The sequence below is a fragment of the Oncorhynchus tshawytscha genome, linkage group LG18 (assembly GCF_018296145.1).
Source record: "Oncorhynchus tshawytscha isolate Ot180627B linkage group LG18, Otsh_v2.0, whole genome shotgun sequence".
In the NCBI taxonomy this organism is placed as follows: Eukaryota; Metazoa; Chordata; class Actinopteri; order Salmoniformes; family Salmonidae; genus Oncorhynchus; species Oncorhynchus tshawytscha.
Genome location: NC_056446.1, coordinates 18,790,346 through 18,816,844, shown reverse-complemented (window position 1 = coordinate 18,816,844; position 26,499 = coordinate 18,790,346). Strand labels below are relative to the sequence as shown.

At 45.5% G+C, this 26,499-nt stretch overlaps 2 protein-coding genes across 4 annotated transcripts in view; one reads left to right on the top strand and one right to left on the bottom strand.

The window, feature by feature from the left end:
* LOC112246328 (zinc transporter 2-like) overlaps positions 1-3,737 on the top strand; it is a 29,653-nt gene extending 25,916 nt beyond the window's left edge. For both annotated transcript variants that reach the window (XM_024414629.2, XM_024414628.2), the window contains exons 5-8: positions 144-387; positions 715-820; positions 1,024-1,158; positions 1,543-3,737. In XM_024414629.2, coding sequence (XP_024270397.1) covers positions 144-387; positions 715-820; positions 1,024-1,158; positions 1,543-1,688 — 631 coding nt within the window. In that variant the 3' untranslated portion in view covers positions 1,689-3,737. The remainder of the gene's footprint in view (positions 1-143; positions 388-714; positions 821-1,023; positions 1,159-1,542) is intronic.
* A 2,967-nt stretch (positions 3,738-6,704) lies between these two features.
* On the bottom strand, positions 6,705-26,379 carry LOC112246312 (general transcription factor 3C polypeptide 2-like). Of its 2 annotated transcripts, none has more exons than XM_024414611.2 (20): positions 26,234-26,379; positions 25,060-25,472; positions 24,639-24,752; positions 24,136-24,499; positions 23,487-23,802; positions 23,217-23,311; positions 23,000-23,077; positions 22,773-22,871; positions 22,421-22,648; positions 22,146-22,257; positions 21,836-21,953; positions 14,306-14,337; positions 13,977-14,106; positions 13,677-13,821; positions 12,047-12,208; positions 11,751-11,838; positions 11,414-11,542; positions 10,843-11,013; positions 9,212-9,319; positions 6,705-7,569 (listed from the first exon to the last, which is right to left on the bottom strand). In XM_024414611.2, the coding sequence occupies exons 2-20, from the start codon at positions 25,454-25,456 to the stop codon at positions 7,354-7,356; spliced, it is 3,102 nt and encodes a 1,033-aa protein (XP_024270379.2). In that variant the 5' UTR covers positions 25,457-25,472; positions 26,234-26,379; the 3' UTR covers positions 6,705-7,353. The 2 variants fall into 2 exon arrangements, with proteins under 2 accessions (XP_024270379.2, XP_024270380.2); XM_024414612.2 differs by lacking the exon at positions 26,234-26,379 and adding an exon at positions 25,851-26,212.
* Between the last annotated feature and the right edge of the window lie 120 nt (positions 26,380-26,499).

The following is a 26,499-nucleotide window of genomic DNA, read 5'->3' as shown; positions in this document are numbered from 1 at the left end:
ATGCAAATAACAGCTGGAGTCAGACATATATTGCATTCAACTATGCTGTCTTTTCCCCCCAAAGCATATGAATTTAAGGAAAACTAAGAGGAGGAACTTTAGACTATTGACATGTAGCATTCTCTGTTCCCTCTGTCCTGTAGCATGGCGTACATCCTCCACCACTCTACCACCTTCCACCCCCAAGGCTCAGGCTACCAGCAGATAGACGAGAACGGGCAGAGCCCTGTGGGTCACAGCCACTCCCATGTGGGTCACGGCCACTCCCATGCTCTTCTGGGTCATGGCCATGGCAACACCAGTGTGAGAGCAGCCTTCATTCACGTGTTGGGAGACCTCCTACAGAGTGTTGGGGTCCTAGTGGCTGCCATCGTCATCTTCTTCAGGGTCAGTAACAAATACTAGTGTTTACATACATCTTACAGTACAAATTACATTATGGCATATTGTTATACTGTATTTATTTACAGTGCAACAAGTGTATCCCTTATATATTTATATTTACAGTCTCAATAGGAAGGGGTTTAACTCATCTCATCACCCTGCTGGGTAAGACAGAATTGGCTGGGTATATATTGCTCTTCTGTTAAAAACCCTCCCTGTGATCTGACTGGCCTAATGTGTTATGACATCAGTAGAGCAGCACCCCATCACCACCTGATACCACTCCCCTCTGCTCTCCTCATACTCTCTCCTGTGGACCTTCTGTTGCAGCCTGAATACAAAGTAGCAGATCCCATTTGTACCTTCCTCTTCTCCGTGTTTGTCCTGGGGACCACCATCACCATCCTCAGGGATGTCTTCAGGGTACTCATGGAAGGTAAACTCAACAGCCTTTTCTGTTTCTCTTGCTCTGACCTGAGTCCAGGTGAATTCAAACAATAAAATGTTTATCCAGACATTTTCCTCAGTTTGTAAAAATCATTTATTTAAGGAGAAATACATCAGTAGAACATGGCCGTGAGTTCCATGAAGTGAATGAACTATTGATGCAATACTCATTTGTCCTCAAATCTTTTACAGGGGCTCCTAGGGGAATAGAGTTTGACTCCGTGAAGGAGGTGTTGCTGTCTCTGAAGATGGTGAAGTCTATGCACAACCTGCGCGTGTGGGCCCTGACCGCAGGACAGACCCTGGTCTCTGTCCACGTAGCCATCGGTCAGAAACCAACTTTACTCAATCTGGCACATCCATTTAGATTGTGCACATAGTCTAGCATGTTCATTCACACACATTGCCAATTGTGGACAAAATAAAAAAAATATCATACATAACTTCACAGTTAGACATTACGGTATGGGGCGGCAGGTAGCCTAGTGGTTAGAGCGTTGGGCCAGTAACTGAAAGGTTGCTGGATCGAATCTCTGAGCCGGCAAGGTAAAAAAAAATCTGTCGTTTTGCCCCTGAACGAGGCAGTTAACCCACCGTTCCTAGACTGTCATTGTAAATAAGAATTTGTTCTTCACTGACTTGCCTAGTTAAATAAAGGTTAAATAAAATAGATGATTGTTGACATCTGTTATGGTCATTGTTGTTTTCCAGAGAAGAATGCTGATCCCCAGAGTGTCCTTAAGGAGGCTACAGAGATCCTCCAAACCAAGTTTGGTTTCTATAGCACCACCATCCAGGTGGAGTTGTACTCTGACGACATGGCCTACTGCACACACTGCCAGGACCCTATGGGCTAAGACACACACAGTCACCATGGGGACAGAAGAGTTTGAAAGGGAGTGGGCCGGGTTTGGCTTCTCGAAAACGTTGCCAGTCAATATAAAGAACATACAGCACACATACACAAGCATCATTGAGGACGTAAGCTAGGAATGGAAACACTGTGGAAAAGCCTCACCATGAAACCAAGAAACATTTTTGATCCATCGTCAGCTTTACAGGACCCAAACAAATGTACGACTGTACCGTGTGTATATTCACCATATCATGCCAAAGATTCCCACATGAACACCATTCATTTAGGAGATATTCATACTTAAAAAAATAGTTTCCATGCCCTAAGAGGGCTGCCAATTATCATAAGAGAACTATCACAAGAAACTGCATTTTAGGGAGACAGACAGACATGAAAATACAATGGTACATGTATCAGGACATGTTTTGAGTACTGTATGCAACCACTTCACCAGTTGGTGCTGATGTACTGCAATGTTCGACAGCCGTTTGGCTTTGTTTGACTTTAACACTCCCTCACTGGCACTGTGCATTAGGGCAGCAGCACCGTGTAATGGCTTGTCTCGGAGTTCTTTGGCGTAATACATTGATATTGACGTGAGAACCTTAAAACCAATCCTGTCTTACCCAGCCTTTTATATGTGCTTCAGCGAGGGTGTCTGCCAAATGAAAAGCATTGTATTGTTCACAACTGAAAAGAGTTCGGGTCCAAATAATGGATTATGTCAGTGTGAGAAAGCATCCTACAAGCTCACTCATCTCACTCAGAAGAGGAAGCCTCAAGACAGGCCAATTTACAAAAGTAGTTGGTCGATTAATTTTAGCATTGTGGGCTGTATTAATCTATGCCCCATGATATGCCCTAAGCGGAGCTGGCAAATAGACTGGCTAAGACTCAGACAGTGCTCTGTCCCTAATTTGAAACTCACTGACGATAGGCTATAGTGGAACGTGTTGTTAAATTACGCTTCGAGTCATAGCCACCAGGATGGACGTTTTCTTGCACTGTTATGGGTTTCCAGAAGAGCGAGGTCAGATAAATGAACCCCATCTCTATACTCTCACCTATCCACACTCTCCAAAAGCACATCCATACACCCTCCAAAATCAAATCGAAGCACATCCATACACCCTCCTCACCCACTCCCACGCTGTCATAGGCCTACATGCCGTGGAGCTTTGCACAGGGTTTCTGTTTGTCGTACCAGTAGTTTGTTAGTTCCATCCAGTGCCTCCAAACAATCTTCCTAAATTCTGGGGAGGCTCAGTCGGTCAGCTTTCTACTCCATAACTGTCCCCTAACACCACACGCATGCTCACACACCTGTCAGCTTCATCAAAAGAAATGCACCAACAAATAAATGTAGTGGAAAATCTCCTCAAATGTATAGTGATAAGTGTATTGTACAAAAAAAGTCTGTGTGAGATGCTGACACAATGAAATATAAGAGGCACTCGCCCTGCTTGTCGTACTTTGATGCCTACAGTGAAGTCTCAATGTTGTAACCTGCACAGAAAACGAGCAGAAATTGACACATTCTTTATCAAACACTTGCATGAGTGTTGTTTATAATTCAGATGACGTAATAAGGATATCTTCATATGCTGCCAATACAAATATTTGAGACGAATTCTACTTCTTAATGTCACCAAAATCCTCATTTAAACAAATCTATATTTTGATCACTTTTGATAACTTTGGAAAGTATATATTAAATGTAAATATATTGTCATTTGTAAACCATACGGAAATTGAACAAAGAAAGATCCCACTGTAAGGACTTAAAATAACAGGAATGTTACAACCAATGTATTACAGGCAAGAGTCTACTCAAATTTTTGTTCACCAGCTAAGTGTAGTGTTTCAGAGTGCTGTCTTGTACTGTATGAAAATTGTAAATATGCCAAATATCAGTATTTCCTGTAGATTTTGTGTAAACGTGTAAATACATTTGATTTATTGTATAAAATAAGTAAAGTGTGTCAATGTTTGTTTGATATTTAATTTCTACGTATGGTACGTTTTTTGTAAGTCTGAAATAAAAGTATGCAGATAACTGGTGGATTATTTAATTATTTTGAGTTCTAAACTTGCTCTCGCTTTACCAATAATACTCAATTCTCAGTGATTCCAGATAATGCAGAGACAATCTCATGGGCTGTTAATCTCCAGTCCCAATCAGAGACAACTAATTACATCCGCAGTAGTGCACAAGGCAGCAGCAGGAAATATGGCACAACAGATTATCACAAAGCTTTGTCGTTCTAGGGCACATCCATTTGACTGCAAAAATGATCAGCAACCACAAAAAACGGATAAAGCCAAGTAATGTTGGTGCAAAGTATTCGGAAAGTATTCAGACACCACATCTTCACATTTTGTTACGTTACAGCCTTATTCTAAAATGGATTCAATTGTTTTTTCCCCCTCATACACACAAAGTGTAAAAAAATACAAAATGATCACATTTACATAAGTATTCAGACCCTTTACTCGGTACTTTGATGAAGCCCCTTTGGCAGCGATTACAGCCTCGAGTCTTCTTGGGTAGGACGCTACAAACTTGGCAATCCTGTATTTGGGGAGTTTCTCCCATTCTTCTCTGCAGATCCTCTCAAGCGCTGTCAGTTTGGATGGGGAACTTCGCTGCAAAGCTATTTTCAGGTCTTTCCAGAGATGCTTGATCGGGTTCAAGTCCGGGCTCTGGCTGGGCCACCCAAGGACATTCAGAGACTTGGATGGTGCCAGGTAGGGATGGTGCCAGGTTTCCTCCAGGCGTGACGCCTGGCTTTCAGGCCAAAGAGATCAATCTTGGTTTCATCAGACCAGAGAATCTTGTTTCTCATGATTTGAGAGTCCTTTAGGTGCCATTTGGCAAACAAGCGGGCTGTCATGTGCCTTTTACTGAGGAGTGGCTTCCGCTGGCCACTCTACCAAAAACGACCTGATTGGTGGAGTGCTGCAGAGATGGTTGTCCTTCTGAAAGATTCTCCCATTTCCACAGAGGATATCTGGAGCTCTGCAGTGACCATCGGGTTCTTGGTCACCTCCCTGACCAAGGACCTTCTCCTCAATTGCTCAGTTTGGCCGGGTGTCCAGTACTAGGAAGAATCTTGGAGGTTCCAAAATTCTTTCACAGTGGAGGCCACTGTGTTCTTGGGGACCTTCAATGCTGCAGAAATGTTTTGGTATCCTTCCCCAGCTCTGTGCCGCGACACAATCCTGTCTCGGAGCTCTACGGACAATTCCTTCGACTTCATGGCTTGGTTTTTGCTCTGACATGCACTGCCAAATGTGAGACCTTGAAAAGGCACACACCTGTCTATTTATGGCCAATCAGGTTTTAGAAACATCTCAAGGATGATCAATGGAAACAGGATGCACCGGAGCTCAATTTCGAGTCTCATAGCAAAAGGGTCTGAATACCTATATAAATATGGTATGTTTTTATTTGTAATACATTTGCAAAAATGTCAAAAGAGTAGTTTTTGCTTTGTCATTAAGGAGTATTGTGTGTAGATTGATGAGGAAAAAATCAATTCAATCCTTTTTAGAATAAGGCTGTAACATAACAAAATGTGGGAAAAGTCAAGGGGTCTGAATACCTTCCGAATGTGCTGTATATAAAGCAGGCAGACAGGCATCCAGTTACTGTCCGCTTGAATGTTAAAATGGGCAAAATGAGGGACCTAAGAGACTTTGAGCGTGGTATGATCGTTGGTGCCAGATCCAGTATCTTTAAAACGTTCGCCTTCCTGGGCTTAACACACAACAGTGTCTAGGGTTTACTGAGAATGGTGCAAAAAAAAAAAAACATCGTATGAGTGGCAGTCCTGTGGGCGAAAACGGAGAATAGCAAGACTCATGCAAGCTAAAAGGCGGGCCACAAACAGACAAATAACGACGCAGTACAACAGGGGTGTGCAGAATGGCATTTCAGAACGCACAACTCGCCAATCCTTGTGACAGATGGTCTATTGCAGCAGATGACCACACGGAATTACAATCCAATCAGATAAAAACAAGAAGTGGCTCCAGTGGGCATGCGATCACCAACACTGAACAATTGAGGACTGGAAAAACACTGCCTGGTCCGACAAATCCCAGGATTTGGCGTAAGCAGCATGAGTCCATGGAACCATCCTGCCTGGTGCAGGTTGGTGGCGGTGGTATAATGTTGTGGGGAATGTTTTTTCTGGCACACGTTAGGTCCCTTGATACCAATCGAGCAAAACAAACTTTTCTCTCACCTTGTAGAATCCATGCCCTGGAGGATTCAGGCTGTTTTGGAGGCAAAGGGGAGTTCGAGCCGGTACTAGATGGATGTACCTAAAAAAACTGACTGGTGAGTGTATCTAAGAATAACCATACAAAATGTGGTGAATGCAGATGATTCTGAAGCTGAAAAAATGAGTTGGCGTGTGGGAAGTGACTTTCAGGAAATGGCAATTAAAGACAGAATTTAGACCACCAAATGCCAATTGATACCCAATCACCATCTCTCCAAAGAAAGTTACTAAATATAGTTCAGTTTGTAGCTTTATGAAATGGGTTTTTCAATTGTAATTCATGTAGTGACTTTGAAATCATTGATGCAGGTCCACTTTAAAAGTGGTCAAATTCATCAACATTTTCACAACACTAGTATGGTAAACTAAAGAACATTGAGTCTCCATTCTATCCGCTGAGAACAGATCAATGCTTCACCGCTGATATGCTGCAGTCGATAAGGCAGTACTGCTAATAGACTTTTACTGCTGCTGCTTTCTTACCGCCGGGTCCCATCCTCTCTGGACTATTTTCCGCCATCATCAGCTCTTAAATAAGGTATAAGTCACATAGGATGGAGCCTCTATCACACAGGGATGGATCACCGCAGCGATAACCCACGATTAGTTACACACATCAGGCTTTTATCACAGTAACCAAGTCCACACTTAACAGACTTTCAGTACATTTACTAACTACAGGAGGCCTTGAGACTTGGGGGAAAAAAATGGGGAATATGAGATTTAGAAAAGACTGAAATTATAATTTTAATAAACAGACATTGACAGACAAAATACTTACTCATTGGCTCAGAGACAAATACATCTAAAACATGGTTTATACCTGATATACAGAAGTCATGGACCTGAAAGTGTGTGATAGAAAAGGAACAGCGGCAAGAAAGGCAGAATATAATCAGAATGAATGAACAGAAAAACCCTAAAGTGCTATAGCTTTGCAATGACGCCAAGTCTGGGTTCTATAAGAACTCTTCAAGTCAGTCCTCAGTTCACAATGTATTCACACCAACAACAACAAAAATGTTTATATAAAAATAATAGTAAAACATTTACAAGTTCTAGCAAAATAGCATGGATTTTTTCCCGTCTTGAAATAAGTTAAATATAAAAACATTGTGGTCTTGCAGAAGATAAAAACACAGTGGGCTTACTGTCCAAACAAAGCAGCCAATCACATTCCTTGGGAGCTGGATCCTACCATGAGATCCACTCCTGTAACTCAAACTTCCATGAAAATCTCATTTTGACATGGATGTTCTATGGGTGGATCCAAAGTTAGAACGAAGCCCTAATTTGAGTCTTTAGGAAGTTGGGAGTGGTGTACACTGCAGTACACTGAGGGAGCGCTACAGGGAGCAGACCTCCAGGAACCTACACCTACAGCTTTTCTGTGGTGTGTCTGACGGCACTTGCGTCCCCCTGGGTGTCTGTCGTGTCCTGGGGGAACATGGTGCAGAACTGGGCCTGGCTCTCCTGCACCATCTTGTTAATGTGAGAGCTGTTCATGGCCCTGAGGCAGTGGGCTCTTACCAAGCCCGCCTGGCCCCCAGACAACACCCAGCTCTGGGCACACAGGTTGGGGTTGAAACGGACCTACAAAGAAGAGAAAGAGAACAGGGTGGGAACAGTCAGAGAACACAGATGATGGTTTAGGATTATTTACAGATGGCTCAGATGTTTGAAGCATGGTGTTTGAGACACCAGACATGTAGGTTTGATTCCTGCATGTGCAACTAACTGGATACAAATGAACATTTTATGTTCATGTCCTCAACTCAACAGTCACACATCCCAAACTAGAAATATCCCTCTCCCAATAAAACATACATGGGAATCGGCAAGGATGAGGGAATAAGGTGAGCCTGTCAACCAATAAATAACCGTGCTTGTAGTTGAGACAGTGGAGATTGAGTAAGTCTGCTGTTAAAACAACTGTCCAGTGAAAATCTGTCCAGTGAAAATGGTCATATTGTGTTAACTGATACCCATATTATGTTGTGGACTCATCCTATGCTGTTTTTGTAGCCCAAGCATTAATTGGAGAACACTTAAAAAAAATAAAAACACCTTAAAATTAGGATATCATCCTACTGAGGAGAATGAGCTGGCCAATCAGCGGTATACTCATGATTATTTCTTTATGACCAGTATACGCCCACACCATTCCAACACAGAAAGTACGCTTTTTAACATACTTATTAATCACAATTTTGGGGATGGAAAACTATTTAACTCAGAGTAATTAACAAATTCAGTAAGTAACAAATTCTCATTTCACAATGACGGCCTACCCCGGCCAAACCCTGCCCTAACCCAGACGACGCCCGGGATCGAACGAACCAGGGTCTGTATGACACCTCTTGCACCGAGATGCAGCGCAGCGCTATTCAGGAGTCCTGTTAAGAGAGGGCTAATGTTAAGACAGGGCTAATGCACTCTGACACCAGCGTTGAGCTCCAATGCAACTCTTTACCCAGCTGATCAATTCCCAATCAGGAGATCTGCTCAATCCACAGCTTAATCCTGCCTGGCCAGCATCATTAGACTAGATAACAACACTACTGATATTTCTATTAGCACTAATCTAGAGTCACTGCCTGGCTCCATGACCAATCCATGGGCTGCTATCACTGTTATAGCATAGTGCCTCAATTGGAAATGTTTGTCAACGAGTCGCTGTGGCCCTCAAAAAGCGATTTCTGTGAATAACCAATGAGCTCTGCAATAGTTCTAAGTTCAAATAGTTGCCTAAAACTTACTTTACTGAACATACGAGAAAGGCACAAGAAAATGCATTTCAAATAAGACTAAAGGCTCAGTGGTACAACAGGCTGGTTTAAGAAGTGACTTTGCCATGATGAATAGTGGCCTCCGGTTCACCTCCGTGTCACCTGGGAGAATCCTACCCGTTTCCATCACTCCATAGTGAAACGACAGATCATCCCTATGGCACTCTTCTCCTCGCATCCCTCCAATCAAACCCGGGGTGACACATTCCTCATTTTACAGCTCATTACTTTCTGTCTTTATCGCTGCCTGGCCATCAGAGTCTCTCCCTCTATCCCAGCTGGGCCTAATGCAGACTTGGGGGGGTCTGATGATAACTTCCGTCAGAAGAGATCACATTCACACAGCTTTCAGCTTGGCTGCTCCAGCAAGTAAAAACATTAACTACGGAAGAGCTGTTGAAGGTGGAATGCAGTCAGAGAATCATGTTTTTTACTCTTAGACATACCTTAGTTAGTGAAGCCAAAGGCATTAGGTCCAGACACGGTCCCCCTTTGGCCTCTGCAACCTGCATGTGCTTCCACGGAGCTCGGCTCTGGGCATTCTTAAACGTTCTCTGGAAGAGAAAGAATTCAATCGTCTGATTACAAGCTAAAACACCACAAGACGGACACACCCAAATACAGAGCTAAGAAACAATAGTCACTGTATCACAAATTAAGATGAATTTAGAAATGCATTTTTTTGGACCATTTCTTCTATCTCTGTGTTGATGTTCTTTTTATGTTCTTTTTATAAGAAACATTAATGTGTTGAAAATCTCAAATGGTTTGCATAGTCACTTACACACAGCTCTGACACACACACTTACCCCACCAGACATGCCACCAGGGGTCTTTTCACAGTCCCCAAATCCAGAACAAAATCAAGAAAGCGCACAGTATTATATAGAGCCCTTATTGCATGGAACTCCCAACTCATATGGCTCAAATGACCAGCAAACCTGGTTTCAAAAAACAGATAAAGTAACACCTCGCGGCACAACACCTCTCCCCTATTGGACCTAGATAGTTTGTGTATATGCATTGATATGTAGGCTAAGTGTGCCTTTACAAAAAATGTATGTAGTTCTGTCCTTGTCTATTGATGTTCTGTATTATGTCATTCTGTATTATGTTTCATGTTTTGTGTGGAACCCAGGAAGAGCAGATGCTGCTTTTGCAACAGCCAATGGAGATCCTAATAAAATACCAAATGCTCCTCATCTCCACTGACCTATGCTGTAGCAGTGGCCCATGGGAAAATGCCACAGCCCTCTGAACCCTCAAAGAGTCTACCCTAGCATGTTGTTTCCCACACTGGACAGCCGGGGAGACAGATTGAGGCCAAGAGAGCGCTTCTCTCAGGGGTTGAGTAAGTGGAGCGTTATGTCAAGCAGCAAGAATAAACTCCACTGCGCTGGCCATGACATCCCCCGCCCCTCCCTCCCTAACAAAAGGCCCTAGTCAGGTGACATACGTCAAAGGTAAGTGGGCCGTGGCCCGATGGGTTGTGGGTAATGGACGTGCTTAGGCCACGGCGACTCAGGGTGGTGTGTGGGATGTGTGTGTGTAGGGCAGTGACAGGGCCGGTAGAGCGTAAGGCAGGGGAACAGATGGAGGAGCCCTAGAGAGGAGCGGTGGCGAGGGAGAGGGGGAAGGAGGGTGCGGTATAAATTAATGAAGGGTGCAACACTTAATCAAGTCCTAACCCAGGAGTCGGCCCACGGCTAGGTGCACTTCTGGGTTGTTGTGGAAACCGACGGCAACAGCGTGTGAGCAGGGATGGCGTTTTGCAGATGCGCCCTGGGCCGTTCGGTTCCCCCAGGTGTGTCAGATACAACTCATCTAATAAATCTATTGGGTCTAGCAGACCACATGTGCTCTGTGCATAAACACACCGGGCAGGTTTATGTCATCAGCTGCTCATGGACTGCAGTCTGGTCCTGACACACAAACACACAATCCCCTACAATGCAGAGCTCAGGCAGTCTTGTGCTTAGAGAGAGCACAACCGGTATCCCATAATTTAACACACACTCAAACAGCCGAATGTGTTTGTGCGTAGACATCTCCTTCCTCTGTATTAACCCTAACCCACCATGTCCATGTCGTGGTAGTGGAGGTAGTACTTCTGGGCTGTCTCTCTGTAGGTCTGAGGTGTATGATGGGATGTTCCGTTGCTGGTGGAACCACTTCCTTCCTCTCCAACTCCTCCCTCATTCTCCTCAACTTCTTCTTTCAATTGGACCATTTCGGTTCTGAACACCGGCTGAAAGAATAGAACAAATGTGATTGAAGAGAAATGATGGACCCATTTCGATTAACATTCATACTGCAGTCTTTAATATGTAAGTCAATGTCACGAAATATGTGTATAATTAAGTAATAAGGCACCTCGGGGGTTTACGGTGTATGGCCAATATACTACGGCACGACACAACAGGGAATGCCTGATACAGCCCTTAGACCCCCGAGGTGCCTTATTGCTATATGTGTGCTATATGCTATATATGTTTGGTCATACCTGTGGTATACTGTCTGATATAAAACGGCTTTCAGCCAATCAGCATTCAGGGCTAGAACCACCCAGTTGGTAATGGCGACTTTAGAATTGCTAATTTTGGAGATATCTGTGTGTGGTGCGAGGCCGGCCTGGACAGGGTACTTACGAATCTGCGATCGATGGATCGTTTGAGGTAGCAGGGGTTGTTGAACAGGTTGGGTATTAGGACCATGATCACGTCTCCCACCGAGTCCGCCGTCACAGCTGTGTTCAGCCAATCAGAGATCGACAGGCTCTGCAGAAATACCAAGATGGACCAATCAACACGAGGAAGGGGGTTGGACCAAGAAATGGTGTGCAGCCCAAAATCAGCTCAACCCCTCGTCCCTCTACACTAAAACAGATATGGAAGGATTTGAGAGGTATCAGCAGTCTACAGAAATGAATAGTGGTAGGGACTACAGTGGAATTGGTCGTGTTTCTGTCCCAGTTTCCCCACCTACCCACATGGTCCCTTTCCGTGGCACCAGAAAGAGTGGCTTGAAGCCCAGATACCCTGAGTCAAAGTAATTGAGTCCATGTTGGCCAAACCTGAAGGAGGACACGAAACATTAAACAGGTCCCCTGACAAAACAGACCAAGAACAAAGCGCGATACAATAGAACACCCTTCACAAGCACAAGGTATCGATTACACAAGACACACGGAGGGGAATGAGGGGTGGGTGGGGGGTAGGAGACAACAATGGAGAGGTAAGATGTCGATTGAATTGGAAGGAGGAGAGGAGAGAGGGACTCACGTGGCATAGGTGCTCTCCTGAGAGATGAAGACCCCAGCCCAGTGCAGGGGCCAGGCCGCCTCGGTGGAGAGGAAGCGCTTGAAGGACTGGCAGGGCTCCCAGGTCCTCCTCAGGTCCCACATCTTCACCAGCCTGTCATCACCCGCCGTCACCATGAGGTCTCTAGGAGGAGGAAGGGCAGAGGAGAGGGAGGAGAGAGGAGACGAGATGAGAGGAGGGGATAAGGAGAGGAAAGAACAGCAGGAGGGAGGACAGGGAAGACAGCAGAGCTGATGGAGAGTAGAAAAGGCAGAGAGAAGATGGCAGAGAGTCTCACCACAAAAGAGAGGGAAATGGAGGTGGAAGAAACGTGGGAGGGGACAGCTCCAGTCAGCCAGCCCAGTGTCCTGTACAGTAACTCTTCATTATCCCTCATTAAAACCCAGCCAGCCAGATAAGATGGATGCCTGCAGTCTGTCCCCTACCAAACAACCCAGCGGGGCCCCTCCGAGTGTCTCCATAACACCAGCCCATAGACTGGAGAATAACCCGCTGCTACGGTTGCACTCTAACCCGTGACTCATGATACTGCCGCAGATCTTTACAGCTTTCTAATAAACCTGGTTTAGAAGCCGCTGGTGGTGGTTCAGTATGCAGCCGACTGAGGAGTGAAATAAGAGGAGGAATACCTTGCCTTCATACTCTAGTAGCTAGCCAATTTGATTTCTCTGCTGTTACACAGGAGATGCATGGCCTGGGAGGCTACGCTTCTTCTACACCTTACTACAGGGCGGTGCTAATGAGAGGGAGGGGCAGGCACTGCGCACTAGCCAGTAAACTGAGTGGTATTGTTTGGTACCAGACCAGGTTTAGATCCCAGCCCTTTCGTCCATGATAGGTGTGAAACTTCCAGAGGCTGTCTTGTATGGCGGATTTCTGGAGCTCAGTTTGTGTGCTGCTACTGCCTTCATGAGACTATATGACCAGGATGGTAGGCCCCTGGCCAAAATGACGTACCCTCTAGAGTCTGTACCCGACAGAGCATCTGGAGTGGGGCAGGATTGACAGCTGTGTGCCCCTCTCCCCTCCCTACCTCCACCCTCACACGTCGATATGTTTACACGAGTCGCGACATCACAGAGCGTAACATCTTCCTTCCCCTCCTCTCTGCCCGCAGATCCACCATCTGTGTACCTCTCCACTCCCCCTCCATCCTCCAATAATGGGAATGTGTTTTAGCAGAGAGAGTGTTTATTAGAAATCCGGAGAGGTAGCGAGATGTGACGTGAGCTTTACACTTGGCTTCATCCACCACCCACTGTTCCTGCTCTCCCTTCCTCTCTCCCTCCCTGACCCAGCCAGCTAGGAAAACCAACTTTGCTGCTTACCTTCCAGCAGACTCAGACAGCCGCATGGCGCTACGCGGAGCTCACTGCCAAAAGGTCACTGCTTATTACATCCTACATGCTCAGAATGGTAATGGTGGCTCTGGTCTCTGAGCTTGATGCAGTCTCATACTAGGGATTGAAGGCATACTGCATGGTGTTTTTTCCTACAGCTTTGGTGCAGTTGGTCGTGATACTGGGCAGGCTTTCAGAACCTAGTGGTTGGAGACGGGCCCTTGAATCCTCCGCTCTGATCGGCTGCTTACCTGGATGCGTGGCAGAAACTGAGGGCGCGGGTGGCGTTGTCGTGGGCGATGAAGCAGTGGTAGGGGTAGAGGGTGAAGGAGCGGTCTGGAGCACGCACCCGCTGCAGAATAGACTTACTGGACAGGTTCCACAGGGCCACCGTACCTGCAGGGGGAAGACAGCAGGACATGGATACGAGTCTATGGGGTAGAGTCTGTAGGCTCAAGAACAAGGGCAACGGTGACAGTCACACCACAGGACGCCCGTTTCACAGGTGACACCTCATTGGCATCCTGGACTATGATGTGTTGTCATCATACCATCATAGAAGCCAGCAGCCAGGATATTGTGAGGTTTGACAGGCAGCCAGTCCATGGAGAGAACCTGGTTATTCTTTTCATCGTGGTTGGTCTTGAAGGAGCCCCGCTTCAGAGTGATCACACCCTGTACCTACACACACACGGACGAATGACAATTAGATTTGTACACACCAGCAGGACAAGCATCTCAAAAGATTTCAAATAAAACATTTTGTGTGTGGACAGTGTTTTCTCTTTCTCATAATTGCTGAGAGTTGAAGATGACACTTGGGCTAAATTAAAACACATACATCTTCTCTACGAGGAGGTGAGATCAGATATTAGCCTACCTGGCAGATCATCAGTGTTGGGCAGGCTCCACCTATTGGGAAACACATGAATATTATTTATTAACTCTATGATTATTAATGGGAACACAGATTTATTACAGATTGTAATTTAACAAACTGGGCTGTGGAGTGTGAACACACATCAACAATCTCATTCACCCTGCGATCAACACAGAGAGACAAGGAGCTGAGCAATCACAGTCCCTCTCCAAAGACAGTCTGGTGTTAAAAACAGTCTAGCCGTCAGAATCCCAGGCCATGTCTGGGAGATTTTTTTTTCCCAGGCCATGTCTGTCGAGATTTATTTTACCTTTATTTAACCAGGCAAGTCAGTTAAGAACAAATTCTTATTTTCAATGACAGCCTAGGAACAGTGGGTTAAGTGCCTGTTCAGGGGCAGATCGACAGATTTGTACCTTGTCAGCTCGGGGATATGAACTTGCAACCTTTCGGTTACTAGTCCAATGCTCTAACCACTAGGCTACCCTGCCACCCCAGATGGATGTGTCCAGGGGCCATTCAATCACTGACTGGACATGGCACTGTCTGTCCATCTGACTACTGTTTTTCAATAGAAGCAGGCACTCAAGAGTCTGAACCTTCTTCTCCTGGCATTACACCAGATCTGACTGGCCTCTCTGCTGGCCCAGACCCAGAGAACCAGTCTCCTTCCCTGGATGTGTCCAGAGATCTGGCTACTGTTAGGATCCTGCGTCTGTCGGTCTATTAGCTCAGCCACTTAAACTAGCCTGATACCGAGGCATTTGTGGCTGAAGATTTATTTATTTATTACAAAAGGCTGTAATAACAACATGGCGTTGGAATATGTACAATACTGGAATGTTCGCGACACTTTATATCTAACAGGAGGCATACGGCAAAGGTTGGGTGTCTGACAGAGTAGTGTTAGTCTGTGGAGGATTTCAGGTCCAGCTACCTCTCCTGTGGTCTCATCCCTCTCTACCCCACCTCTTCCACCCCCTACAGGTCGATGGGGGTCGATACAGCATCACGCCTCACTGCCCCCCCACCCCATCTTTGACCCCCTCCACCCAAACACAGCAGCCTCCCTTCCCCATAGGCTGATTGAGGCCTGTGTGAGTGACAGGTTTGGGGGAGAAAGGTGTCGGGTACTAGGCTGAAATTCATGGCTTCCAACACTAACAACTGCGTAGCGATGCATCTTCTTTGTCATTTCAATTATAGATCCTTGTCTGATGGAACGAGCTAGTAAATTATCTTCATTGAGCAAGGAGGAGATAGGCCCTTTTTGTTCTACCCGGCAGGTTTTTTACGGGCACTCTCACGCACACCAAAAGCTATTTGTAATTATCTGCCCCAAACAGTCTCGCAGATAGTGAGCGCACACGCACAAGCATCTGATCCCTTAACCCTGTCACTTCTAAACAGAGACTAGGCTGGCTCACATTAATGCTAAATTACAGCGATGGCATTACAGAATGGGTATTTGATGATCTAACTTGCATTTCATCCAGCCGATGTGGCGCGTTTTCTATCAGTCCCCCCCCATCTCTCTAGCTCCATGGCTAAATGTAGACAACTCACTACATTCCCTCTCCTAGCCTCACACCCAGCCCTCCAGAAAGGCAGCACAAGGTGCCCTAAATGTCACTCGTCACAGGTGTGGCTGTCCCGTCCTGCTGTGACTCTGAGGGTTTCATAGTTCAGTGTAGTGACCCAGCTCTCCCAGACTAGCTCTTGGCAGGACATGAAGGATGACTAGCCAGGGCCCAGCGTTCCCTCTCAACAGTTCAAAAACCGAAATGTAACTTCTCAGGGCACTGACCATAAACTGTAACCTTTCATCCCCCAGCTCGGAAACCTGGGGGATGGGGAGAGGCTGCTGTGGAACTGTGTACAATGGGGCATGACAACAATTAACTGATAGAAAGGGCACTAAAAGAGGAAAAGAACAGTCAGTGATTTTGGGCACTGAAAAAAACAAAAAAAACAATGCTGCATCCACAAACTGCTCAAAAGGAGCACCGTAAAATTTGGCCCCAACCTGATAATACTGAAGGGAGCATTCTGACCACATAGTGAATGACTCCAGCTTTCTGAACTGCCTGTATAGGGCCGACAGACACTTACAAGCTGTGACTCTATAAATATAAAACCTTTGAGGCAGAGTGATAAATTAAGACCGGTGCTATAGAAAGAACAAGGCTAAAAACGCAAGGTCCTGACGCTATACAGGTCCATGAATCAGACCCTCTCTGCAGTGCTGCTCTTATCTCCTGGAGTGAGCCCTGCCCTGCCTGGCTGGCTACCCTGTGTCATATAGTCATATAGTCATATAGTCATATATATATATATATATATATATACATTCAAGTTAACTTCAAATTGGCACAACTATGAGGGATGCAGCAGGTATTTTCTAGTGTAAATGATGGATGGGCCAGATAAACATCATCAACCTAATGACCATAGTCTTTATCACATCACCTCCAAGGCTGTTGAGCCTCATAGGGGAGGAGACTGTATGGCATGTAGCCAAGTGGTTAGAGAAGCGAGTCAGCAACTGGAGGGTAGCCAGTTCGAATCCCGGGTCACATGAGAAAACTCTGTTGGGGAATGAGCTGTCAACCGGAGGGTTGCTGCTATCAAATCATGACAGCGCCCAGCATGGCAGCCTCCTGCACCTCTCCAAAACAACTTGTATCTGTATGCATGTGCATTTGACCAATGTTGTGAGCTTAATCTTAACAGGACAGTGCAGTGTCATCTGTAAGAGATACAGCAAAACACTCAGACATTTACCTCTCCAATGCTACGTCAAGTCACTCCTTACAGTCTATGGTATATAATAAACTGGGTGGCTTGAGCCCTGAATGCTATGAGAAAATGTATTTTAACTGCTCTAATTACATTGTTAACCAGTTTATAACAGCAAGAAGTTACTGGTCTAATTACCTTGTTAAACCATTTAGAATACAAATAAGGCACCTTATCGGCTTATATATTTTTTTTTAAATTTAACTAGGCAAGTCAGTTAAGAACAAATTCTTATTTACAATGACAGCCTACCAGGGAACAGTGGGTTACCTGCCTTGTTCAGGGGCAGAACGACAGATTTTTCCCTTGTCAACTCGGGGATTCGATCCAGCAACCTTTTGGTTACTGCCCCAATGCTCTAACCACTAGGCTACCTGCCGCCTCTCAAGGCCAATATACCACGGCTAAGGGCTGTATCCAGGCGTTAGCTGTGGTATATTATTGCTTAGTTATACATTGCAACCATATTATACAGCTGATCTATCGGTATCTGTTGTAACTGCCAAGCGCTCACTGTTGCTACACACTACTAAAACGTCTACAGCTCCAGTCACTGAGGTGTAAAAGTCTTCAGAATTAGAATGTTGTGGGTTAAGTCCTTTCATCTTTAAAACCCTGTGAATCCATTATGATGGGAGTGGATATCGATGTCTCATTAAAAGTATGCGCCTCATGATAAACCAGAGAAAGACTGCCTCTCCCATTGAAGCCACGGAAGGTCATGGCAGACCGCAGTACTGCAGGTATTGTTATCAGAAATCAGGATCCCTGTCCTCCCGGGTGGCGCAGTGGTTAAGGGCGCTTGCGCCAGCTGTGCCACCAGAGACTCTGGGTTCGCGCCCAGGCTCTGTCGTAACCGGCCGCGACCGGGAGGTCCGTGGGGCGACGCACAATTGGCCTAGTGTCGTCTGGGTTAGGGAGGGGTTGGCCGGTAGGGATATCCTTGTCTCATTGCGCACCAGTGACTCCTGTGGCTGGCTGGGTGCAGTGTGCACTAACCAAGGTTGCCAGGTGCACGGTGTTTCCTCCGACACATTGGTGCGGCTGGCTTCCGGGTTGGATGTGTGCTGTGTTAAGAAGCAGTGTGGCTTGGTTGGGTTGTGTATCGGAGGACGCATGACTTTCAACCTTTGTCTCTCCTGAGCCCGTATGGGAGTTGTAGCGATGAGACAAGATAGTAGATAGCTACTAAACAATTGGATACCACGAAATTGGGGGGTAAAATGCAAAAAAAGAAAACAGGATCCCCTAGCTTTAGGACACAACATTGGGAGTCTGTGTATTGGTCCATGGCTTTGTCCATTCATATGTTCTGGTGGTTGGTGACAGAAAATAACCATACCACAATATAGCTGGCTTCACACAAAAAAAATGTTTCCTACAAATAAAAGCACATGTGGAACGTCAGAATACAACTTTTGTCTGAACCGCAACATATTGCTGCTAAATTAGACAGCTGGCTGAACACGCGAGACTTCATACAACGAAATCTACCACTGTTTACACAGAAGGACTATGGTGTGCCCCCCACATTTAAGCAAATGGGAAAAGTGCCATTTTTATGCTTAATCTTCGTGTAAATAAAACACACTTTTAGAAGACAATCATCGTACAGTTCAAATGGCAGCCTGCAGTACACCAGTCAACCTTCAACTCAAGTTACTCAATGAGGGGGCATCCCTGAGCTAGCCTGCCACGTCACTTCCTGGAGTTCAAACTGCCTGGATTTAATTTGGCTTTAATTCGCTATGGAGTCTTCACAATGAATGGTGTCACGTGATCCATGGCTTTGTCCATTCATATATAGGTCACTGTGATAAACGCACTGTAATGCAGAGTTTGATACTGCTGTGTCGATGGCACGTTGGAGTGCATTACGTTGTAGACAGATTTGTACACTCCAGTAAAATGTGAAAGAGGGGGAAATGGGAGCACTAACTGGGAGCTGAATCCGTGAAGGATGACTCCAGGCAAGCAACTCTCTCTTTTTTCTCTCACCCTCTGTCTGCCCCTATACACCCTACCATCCCTTCCATTCCTTTTATCACCTCCCTCCATCTCTCTCTCTCGACCTACTGCAGAGATGAATAGAAGGATGAGCACACGCTCACACAAACATACGGAAGCAAAAGGACACACAGTGTTAGTTGTCTGAGGATGCAGTGTTCGTGGTGTGGACAGTCCATGCATCAGCAGAACAATGGGAGAATAATGCAGTGTGTGTGTGTGTGTGTGGGGGGGGGACTATTAACTTGGTCAAAGGTCATGTGATCCCAAGGGAGATTTGGAGAGGCAGGAAGAGGGGGACAGAAATGTGTAGGGCCATACAAGGAAAATTAAAACATGCGCACAGACACAAAAACATATACACACACGCGCACACCTATTACGGAAGATGTCAATAGATTTTTATGGTAAATATCCTAAGGCATATGATTTAATAATAACATGATGTTTATGTGCCCTTACATAAAAAATGAAGTGAATATGTACTTATGTGACTTGGCAACAAAAAAAATGGCCACTTCAATGAGCAGCATGAAAACGGGTTTTATAAAGACTTTTCTGCAGGACCAAGTTCAGGCTGTTGAATGACAATACTGCTCCCTTCTGGAACAGCACATACAACCACAACACCAGAGTAGGTTCGATTCTGACACGGATTACTGTTATAATATATCTATCACAAATGACTAATATATGTCTTAATTGTCAGTTGCTTTGGTCCTATCGTGTGTTCATGTGGAACTGACAGCTTATTAGCAACATTAAATCTTCTATTCTATGCCTTTTTAAATATTTTTCACAAGCGATCATTTTCACATTTTCATAGAATGTTTGGGAATGACAGAGTAAGTCATGTGAAAATTCTATAGCAATATATATATATAGTGACTATGGATAGATAATAAACTGCGAGTAGCAGCAGTGTGGAAACAAAGGGGAGGGGTTCAATGTAAATAGTCTGGGTAGCCATTTGGTTAAATGTTCAGGAGTCTTACGGCTTGGGGGTAGAAGCTGTTAAGGAGCCTTTTGGACCTCGACTTGGCGCTCCGGTACCGCTTGCCACGTGGTAGTAGAGAGAGCAGTCTATGACTTGGGTGACTGGAGTCGTTGACAAACTTTTGGGCCTTCCTCTGACAACGCCTAGTATATACAGTACCAGTCAAAAGTTTGGACACACCTACTCATTCAAGGGTTTTTCATTAGTGTTAAACAAATCAAAATATATTTTAGATTTCAGATTCTTCAAAGTAGCCACCCTTTGCCTTGATGACAGCTTTGCACGCTCCGTGACAAATCTTTTCAGTCTCCTGAGGGGGAAAAGGTGTTGGCGTGCCCTCTTCATGACTGTCTTGGTATGTTTGGACCATGATAGTTTATTGGTGATGTGGACATCAAAGAACTTGAAACTCTCAACTCACTCCACTACAGCCCGTAGATGTTAATGGGGGCATGTTCAGCCCTCCTTTTCCTGTAGTCCACAATCAGCTCCTTTGTCTTGTTCACATTGAACGAGAGGTTGTTGTCATGGCACCACACTGCCAGGTCTCTGACCTCCTCCCTATAGGCTGTCTCATCGTTGTCGGTGATCAGGCCTACCACTGTTGTGTCGTCTGCAAACTTAATGATTGTGTTGGAGTCGTGCTTGGCCACGCAGTCATGAGTGAATAGGGAGTACAGGAGGGGACTAAACAAGCACCCTTAAGGGGCAAGAATACGCATGGCAGATGTGTTGTGCCTACCCTTACCGCCTGGGGGCGACCTGTCAGGAAGTCTAGGATCCAGTTGCAGAGGGAGGTGTTTAGTCCCAGGGTCCTTAGCTTAGTGATGAGCTTTGTGGGTACTATGGTATTGAACACTGAACTGTAGTCAATGAACAGCATTCTCACATAGGTGTTCCTTTTGTCCAGGTGGGAAAGGGCAGTGTGGAGTGCGATTAAGATTGCGTCATCTGTGGATCTGTTGGGGTGGTATGTGAATTTGAGTGGGTCTAGGGTTTACAGGATGATGGTGTTGATGTGAGCCATTACCAGCCTTTCAAAGCACTTCATGGCTATGGACGTGAGTGCTACGGGTCTATTGTCATTTAGGCAGGTTGCCCTTATGTTCTTGGGCACAGGGACTATGGTGGGCTGCTTGAAACATGTTGGTATTACATACTAAATCAGGGACATGTTGAAAATGTCAGTGAAGACACCTGCCAGTTGGTTAGCACATGTCCGGAGCACACGTCCTGGTAATCCATCTGACCCTGCAGCCTTGTGTATGTTGACCTGTTGAAAGGTCTTACTCACGTCGGCTACGGAGAGCGTGATCCCACAGTCGTTCGAAACAGCTGATGCTCTTATGCATGCCGCAGTGTTGCTTGCCTCGAAGTGAGCATAGAAGTGATTTAGTTCGTGCTGTGCTTCCCTTTGTAGTCTGTAATAGTTTGCAAACCCTGCCACATAAGACGGGCGTCGGAGCCGGTGTAGTATGACTCAATCTTAGCCCTGTATTGACGCTTTGATTGTTTGATGGTTCGTCGCAGGCATAGACAACCATGAAAAGGTAGGCTCTCTCCCTCAGTTGCCTATGCACAAGATCAACAACTAATGCTAGCCAAAGTGAGATGAGCTAAAATCTAACAAGGGAACCCTCAAACATTTTCAGCATGATTGTCTGTTTGTTTCATATCTGCAAAGTAGTTAAAACACTGTCAGTTCCACTTTAAACGAGCATGCTAACCTTTAGCGGTGTGTTTCCTGCGGGCCATTAGTGTGTCAGGGTGAGGCAGGCTGTAGATAGTGATGTGACCATCTGATGTGGAAGCAGCCAGGAGACCTAGTCTGGGCATATGAGGGGCCTGCCAGAGAGAGAGAGGAGAGAAGGAAAGAGAGAGACAAAGAGAGAGGGACAGAGGGAGTCGTACATTTGATATTTTTTTTGCGTGTGTTTTATACTGTTCTCTTTTACAGTCATGTGGAGCCATTATGCATTACTGATGTTGATTTAACACATCAGTTCTTTGTGTATTTCTGTGTGCTGCTGTTCCTACCTTCCTGTTAGTGGTGGGCAGCTCCCAGGCTCCTCCTGGACACCACTTCAGGTTCCACACAAAGCCTTTATCCTGGGCAATACCATAGGCCAGCCGTGGAGAGGACTGGGGACTGGGGAGAGATGAGGAGGGTGAGAGTGAAGGGATGGAGCAGAGAGATGTTGGGGGGAAATAGCCCAGAGAAAGGTAGAAAGATCAAGACGATTGTAGCGGTAGATAGAGAAAGACTGATATTACACTGATCCCCATTAGCTGGCCATTGCCATGGTTCCTACCTGGTGTTGTACTGGAGTTGTCCCAGGTCCCAAATCTGGATGAGTCCAGGTTTGGTGTACAACTCGTTCATCCTGTGTTGGTCGTCCAGGTTCCTGTGGCAGTAGATGGCAGCGTACTGGCTGGCAGGGGCGCCATCGGGGGAGGGGCACCAGTCCATGGCCCACACTGGGCCGCCCGTATAGAATAGCATGTCCCAGCGCTCAGGGTGGGGTGGCAGGCACTCAAACCTGGACAATAAACAACAGTAAGATAGATATAGATATACATATATATATATATAAGTATCTCAAGGCCTTGATCAAGACCTTGGTGTTGCAAGCACAGTTGCTAATTGCGCTACAAAGGATCTACCTCTTCATTCTGTGCAGAGGAGTCTCCTCCCTGATGCCCTCTCTTGAGAAGGTGAAGGCTGTTGACATCATCTCCTGCGGTAGATACTTCTCAGCCTCACTGGGAGGGGAAATGCATACCAAACATTTGATGTATTCCTGGGTTACTCAGTATGTGAGATGCATGTAATATTTTTCCCTGGGAGATCAAGTATAATGTAATAATCAAATTTGTAATGATATTTCTACCTGTCCGACAAGCAATGCCAATCCTTCTCTGAAGGCATCCACTCAGCAAAGACCCATTCGTTACAGTGTTCATCACGGCTGTCAAACACACAGAAAGAGCCAGGACCAAAGACCCAGGAGTGAATAATGTAATGCATTGAGCACCCCCTACTGGCAGTAAGCAATAAAACCTACTTTTTTTTTTTATTGCTACATAGAAGACAGGTGAGCAACTTACAAGGTCTTGGTGGTTTTGGTGCACATCCAGATGGGTCCCATCATGTTGTTGGACAGTCCATTGGGGGAATTACCATGGTATCGAACCTGACTTGACTGAGTGACAAAAAATAGAACATGACAACGGTAACACAAAAGTCTTAATTTAGCTTGTCATTGGTTTCAGCCTGTGGTCGCCTAGTGGGCAAAATCCCTCACAATATCTCTCTGTCTGCTAGTCCATTTATCACAATCTACTGTAAAAAAAAAAATTTTTTTAAATGCCACTCACAAGACCTCTGGAAATGCGTCTGGATCTAAGGTCTTTCAGTGGTGTGTGCCTCTTCTCCAAGTCTAAGTCTTCTTGAGTATCTTCAGCCTCACTTTCCTCCTCAGTGTCTTGATTTTCTGGAACAAAGTCCACATCCTCTGCGGCGTTGTCACTGTCAAAATCAGGGGCCTTCCTCTTCTTGCCCTTGCCTCTGGTTCGTTTCTGGGGCTGGGTTGAGCTGGGGCTGGGGACTGGGCTAGACTCCCAGTCGTTCTTAGTACCATTGTCAGGTTGGTTGTATACCTCCTTGGCCAGGGTATGGAGGTACTGCAATGCACTGAGATGGAACAGAAACATACAACAATGGGTCAATTGAGCATGACCTTTTCCAAACTGAAATTGCCTTTGATGTGAAGAGATAAAGTTTGATTTGATGGCCATTTCTGATTGTTTTATAATCATGACAATCAAACGTGAATGAGATATTGAAAAAGCATAGGGAGTCAAAGGTAGCTGTATAAAACACAGGCCAAACAAGAATAATACTACTGCTCATTCACTGAAATCCCCACTAATAGGCATACTGTATAGGATCATCTCGTTACCATCAAAGACTGCTTACTTGCTGTAACAGAATCAAAATGATGGGGGACTAGATGATGTCACATACGCTTTTGCTGCCCTCCGCTTGGGTCTGCCACTAGGGGTGGTTTCAGGCTCCTCTGGGGTCTCCCTCAGTTCCGGGACTGCAGGGGCGGGCGTGGAGTTGACCTGTGGTGTTTCCTTTTGTATCTTCCTGGCAGAGGTCTTCTTGGCAGGGGTCTGTTTGATAAGCCCCTTGTCACCGTCTATGCTCGAGACCACTGGCTTTTTCTGTGGTGCCTTTTTCTGTGGTGTCTTTTTGGCAGGTGTCTTTTTGGGGGGTTTTGTGGTCTTTTTGTCAGGCTCCTGCTGGTCAGTTTCTGTGTTAGAGACTACGGATATTTTCAGGCCCATCTTTTTCCTTGGCTTTTTTGTTGAGTCAGGACATTGTACTATGCAGAAAAAAATTACCAAAATATAAAATCAGAGCAACAAAAGAGGCAAGTTGGTTTGCGCTATCATCTAGGCATATATTAGGCTACTGCTAGTACACAATATTAATAACCAGTTTATTTAAGTTCAGACACTCACGGTTGGTCGTGTCTGGTTCTCTCTGATATTTCGGATTAGGGACTCTTTTTCTCTGTAGACGATTTCCCGGGGTGGAAGATGGTACAGGAAGCTCTTCTGGAGGCACATCCTGGCCTGGGGAAACATAGGAACATGGTGGGGTCTGTACTCCACTACATGTAGTATGGAACGCAAAATTCCCTAAAAAGACACCACTTCGATACAAATATGACAGGAAGTGACTGTTTTTGTAGTAGGTTAGGAGAACTTGCACAGCAGGTTAGGTGGATTATGGTTGCAGGTTAAGAGAATTAGGTCAAGGTTAGTTAAAGGGTTAGTGAAACGTCACTTCTGCTCATAGCTGTATTGAAGTGGCATGTTTTTAGGGAGTCCTGGGACACTTCACTTTATTAAACAGTGTCACTCTCTCTCTGCTGCTTACCTTGTTCAGATGAAACACCGACAGCCTCCCCATTGGTGTCCTGTGGTTTTTCATGTGGATCAGTCTGCTGCTCTGTCTCCTCTCCATGGGGTAAGCCCATGGATTCGCTACCCTGTTTGCCCAACTTCTGGGCAATGGTTGCCATCAACAGCCTAGACAACCTTACTGAGCAACGCTTTTGCGTCACAGGCAGAGTAGATAACTTTACTGAGCACCACTTTGTCACAGGTAGCCTACACAACCGTACGGAGCACCAATTATCTGTCACAAGAAGCCTTGACAGCCTTACTGAGCACCTCTTCTTTATCACAGAAAGCCTAGACAAGTTTACTGAGCAACTCTTCTTGGTGAGAGGCAGCTTCAACAGCCTAACTGTGCAACTCTCTGTCACAGGCATACGTCCTACAGTATACCTGAGAGAGGGAGGGAGGGAGAGAGACTTCACCAGTTGAAACATGTGACAGTAGATACCGTAGTTTATTTGCAAATTTCACAGAATGACTGCAGTGTATATTGCATGATACAATTTCTTGCTAGTTAGCTAAACTGGCTATTGGCTAGTTAATCACACCACTCATATTTGGCAGATGACTCGAGGGCACATGTAGTAGCCAACTAGCCTACCCAAATGTGGGAGAATGGGCCACTGACTGATTTGCATTGACTGATTGATTGATTCAAACCGATAATCGACTAAAAGTAGTAAAAAAACGGACAAATTGTTAGTGATGACAAAGCTAACGTTAGCGAACTGGACTTTTATGGCATAACTAGCTACAGTTGCTACTTACACACTTGCTACAGCAAGTTTATGTAGGAAGTGTCCGGCGTTAGCTAGTTAGCTAGCTAATGTCAATATGCTACACGATAGCTAGCTATGTAGCTACCTACTGTACATAGATTTTCTTGAGACGTCTGTCATAATACCGACTAAGACAGCGTCTGTGGTAAAAATGAGCTAACCGCGCAGACTCGTACAACACAAAAGACATCGAACATTTCTTCCAAGGGTCTATACTATCCCGTGGCTCATGGTTTGTAGACCTCGTTTCCCAGTTGGCCTGACTCGCGCCTCTACTCTAACCCCCGGTTCGAATCCCCATGTCCGTGCCAATATGGTTAGGTTACGATGGAATACAGATATACGGTGACATAAATTAGAAACTATAGTTACCGATTAAACCTTCTTCAAAGTCCTTATCGCCGCCAACAGCAATAATAACCTATTTCATCTGTAATATTCTCAATCGGTATTCTGTAGAGCGTGGATCTAGCTGGAGACCGCCTTATTTGTTGTGACGATATTGGCCGGTAGACTGCTGCCCCCTTCTGTTCGAAACTAAATATTGCCTTGGTGCATGGCTGCGGTACACGTTTCCTGCCACAGGTGGGGCCCGAAGTGGATACAACCAGAGCTCATTCAACACATGCAGGCATTAG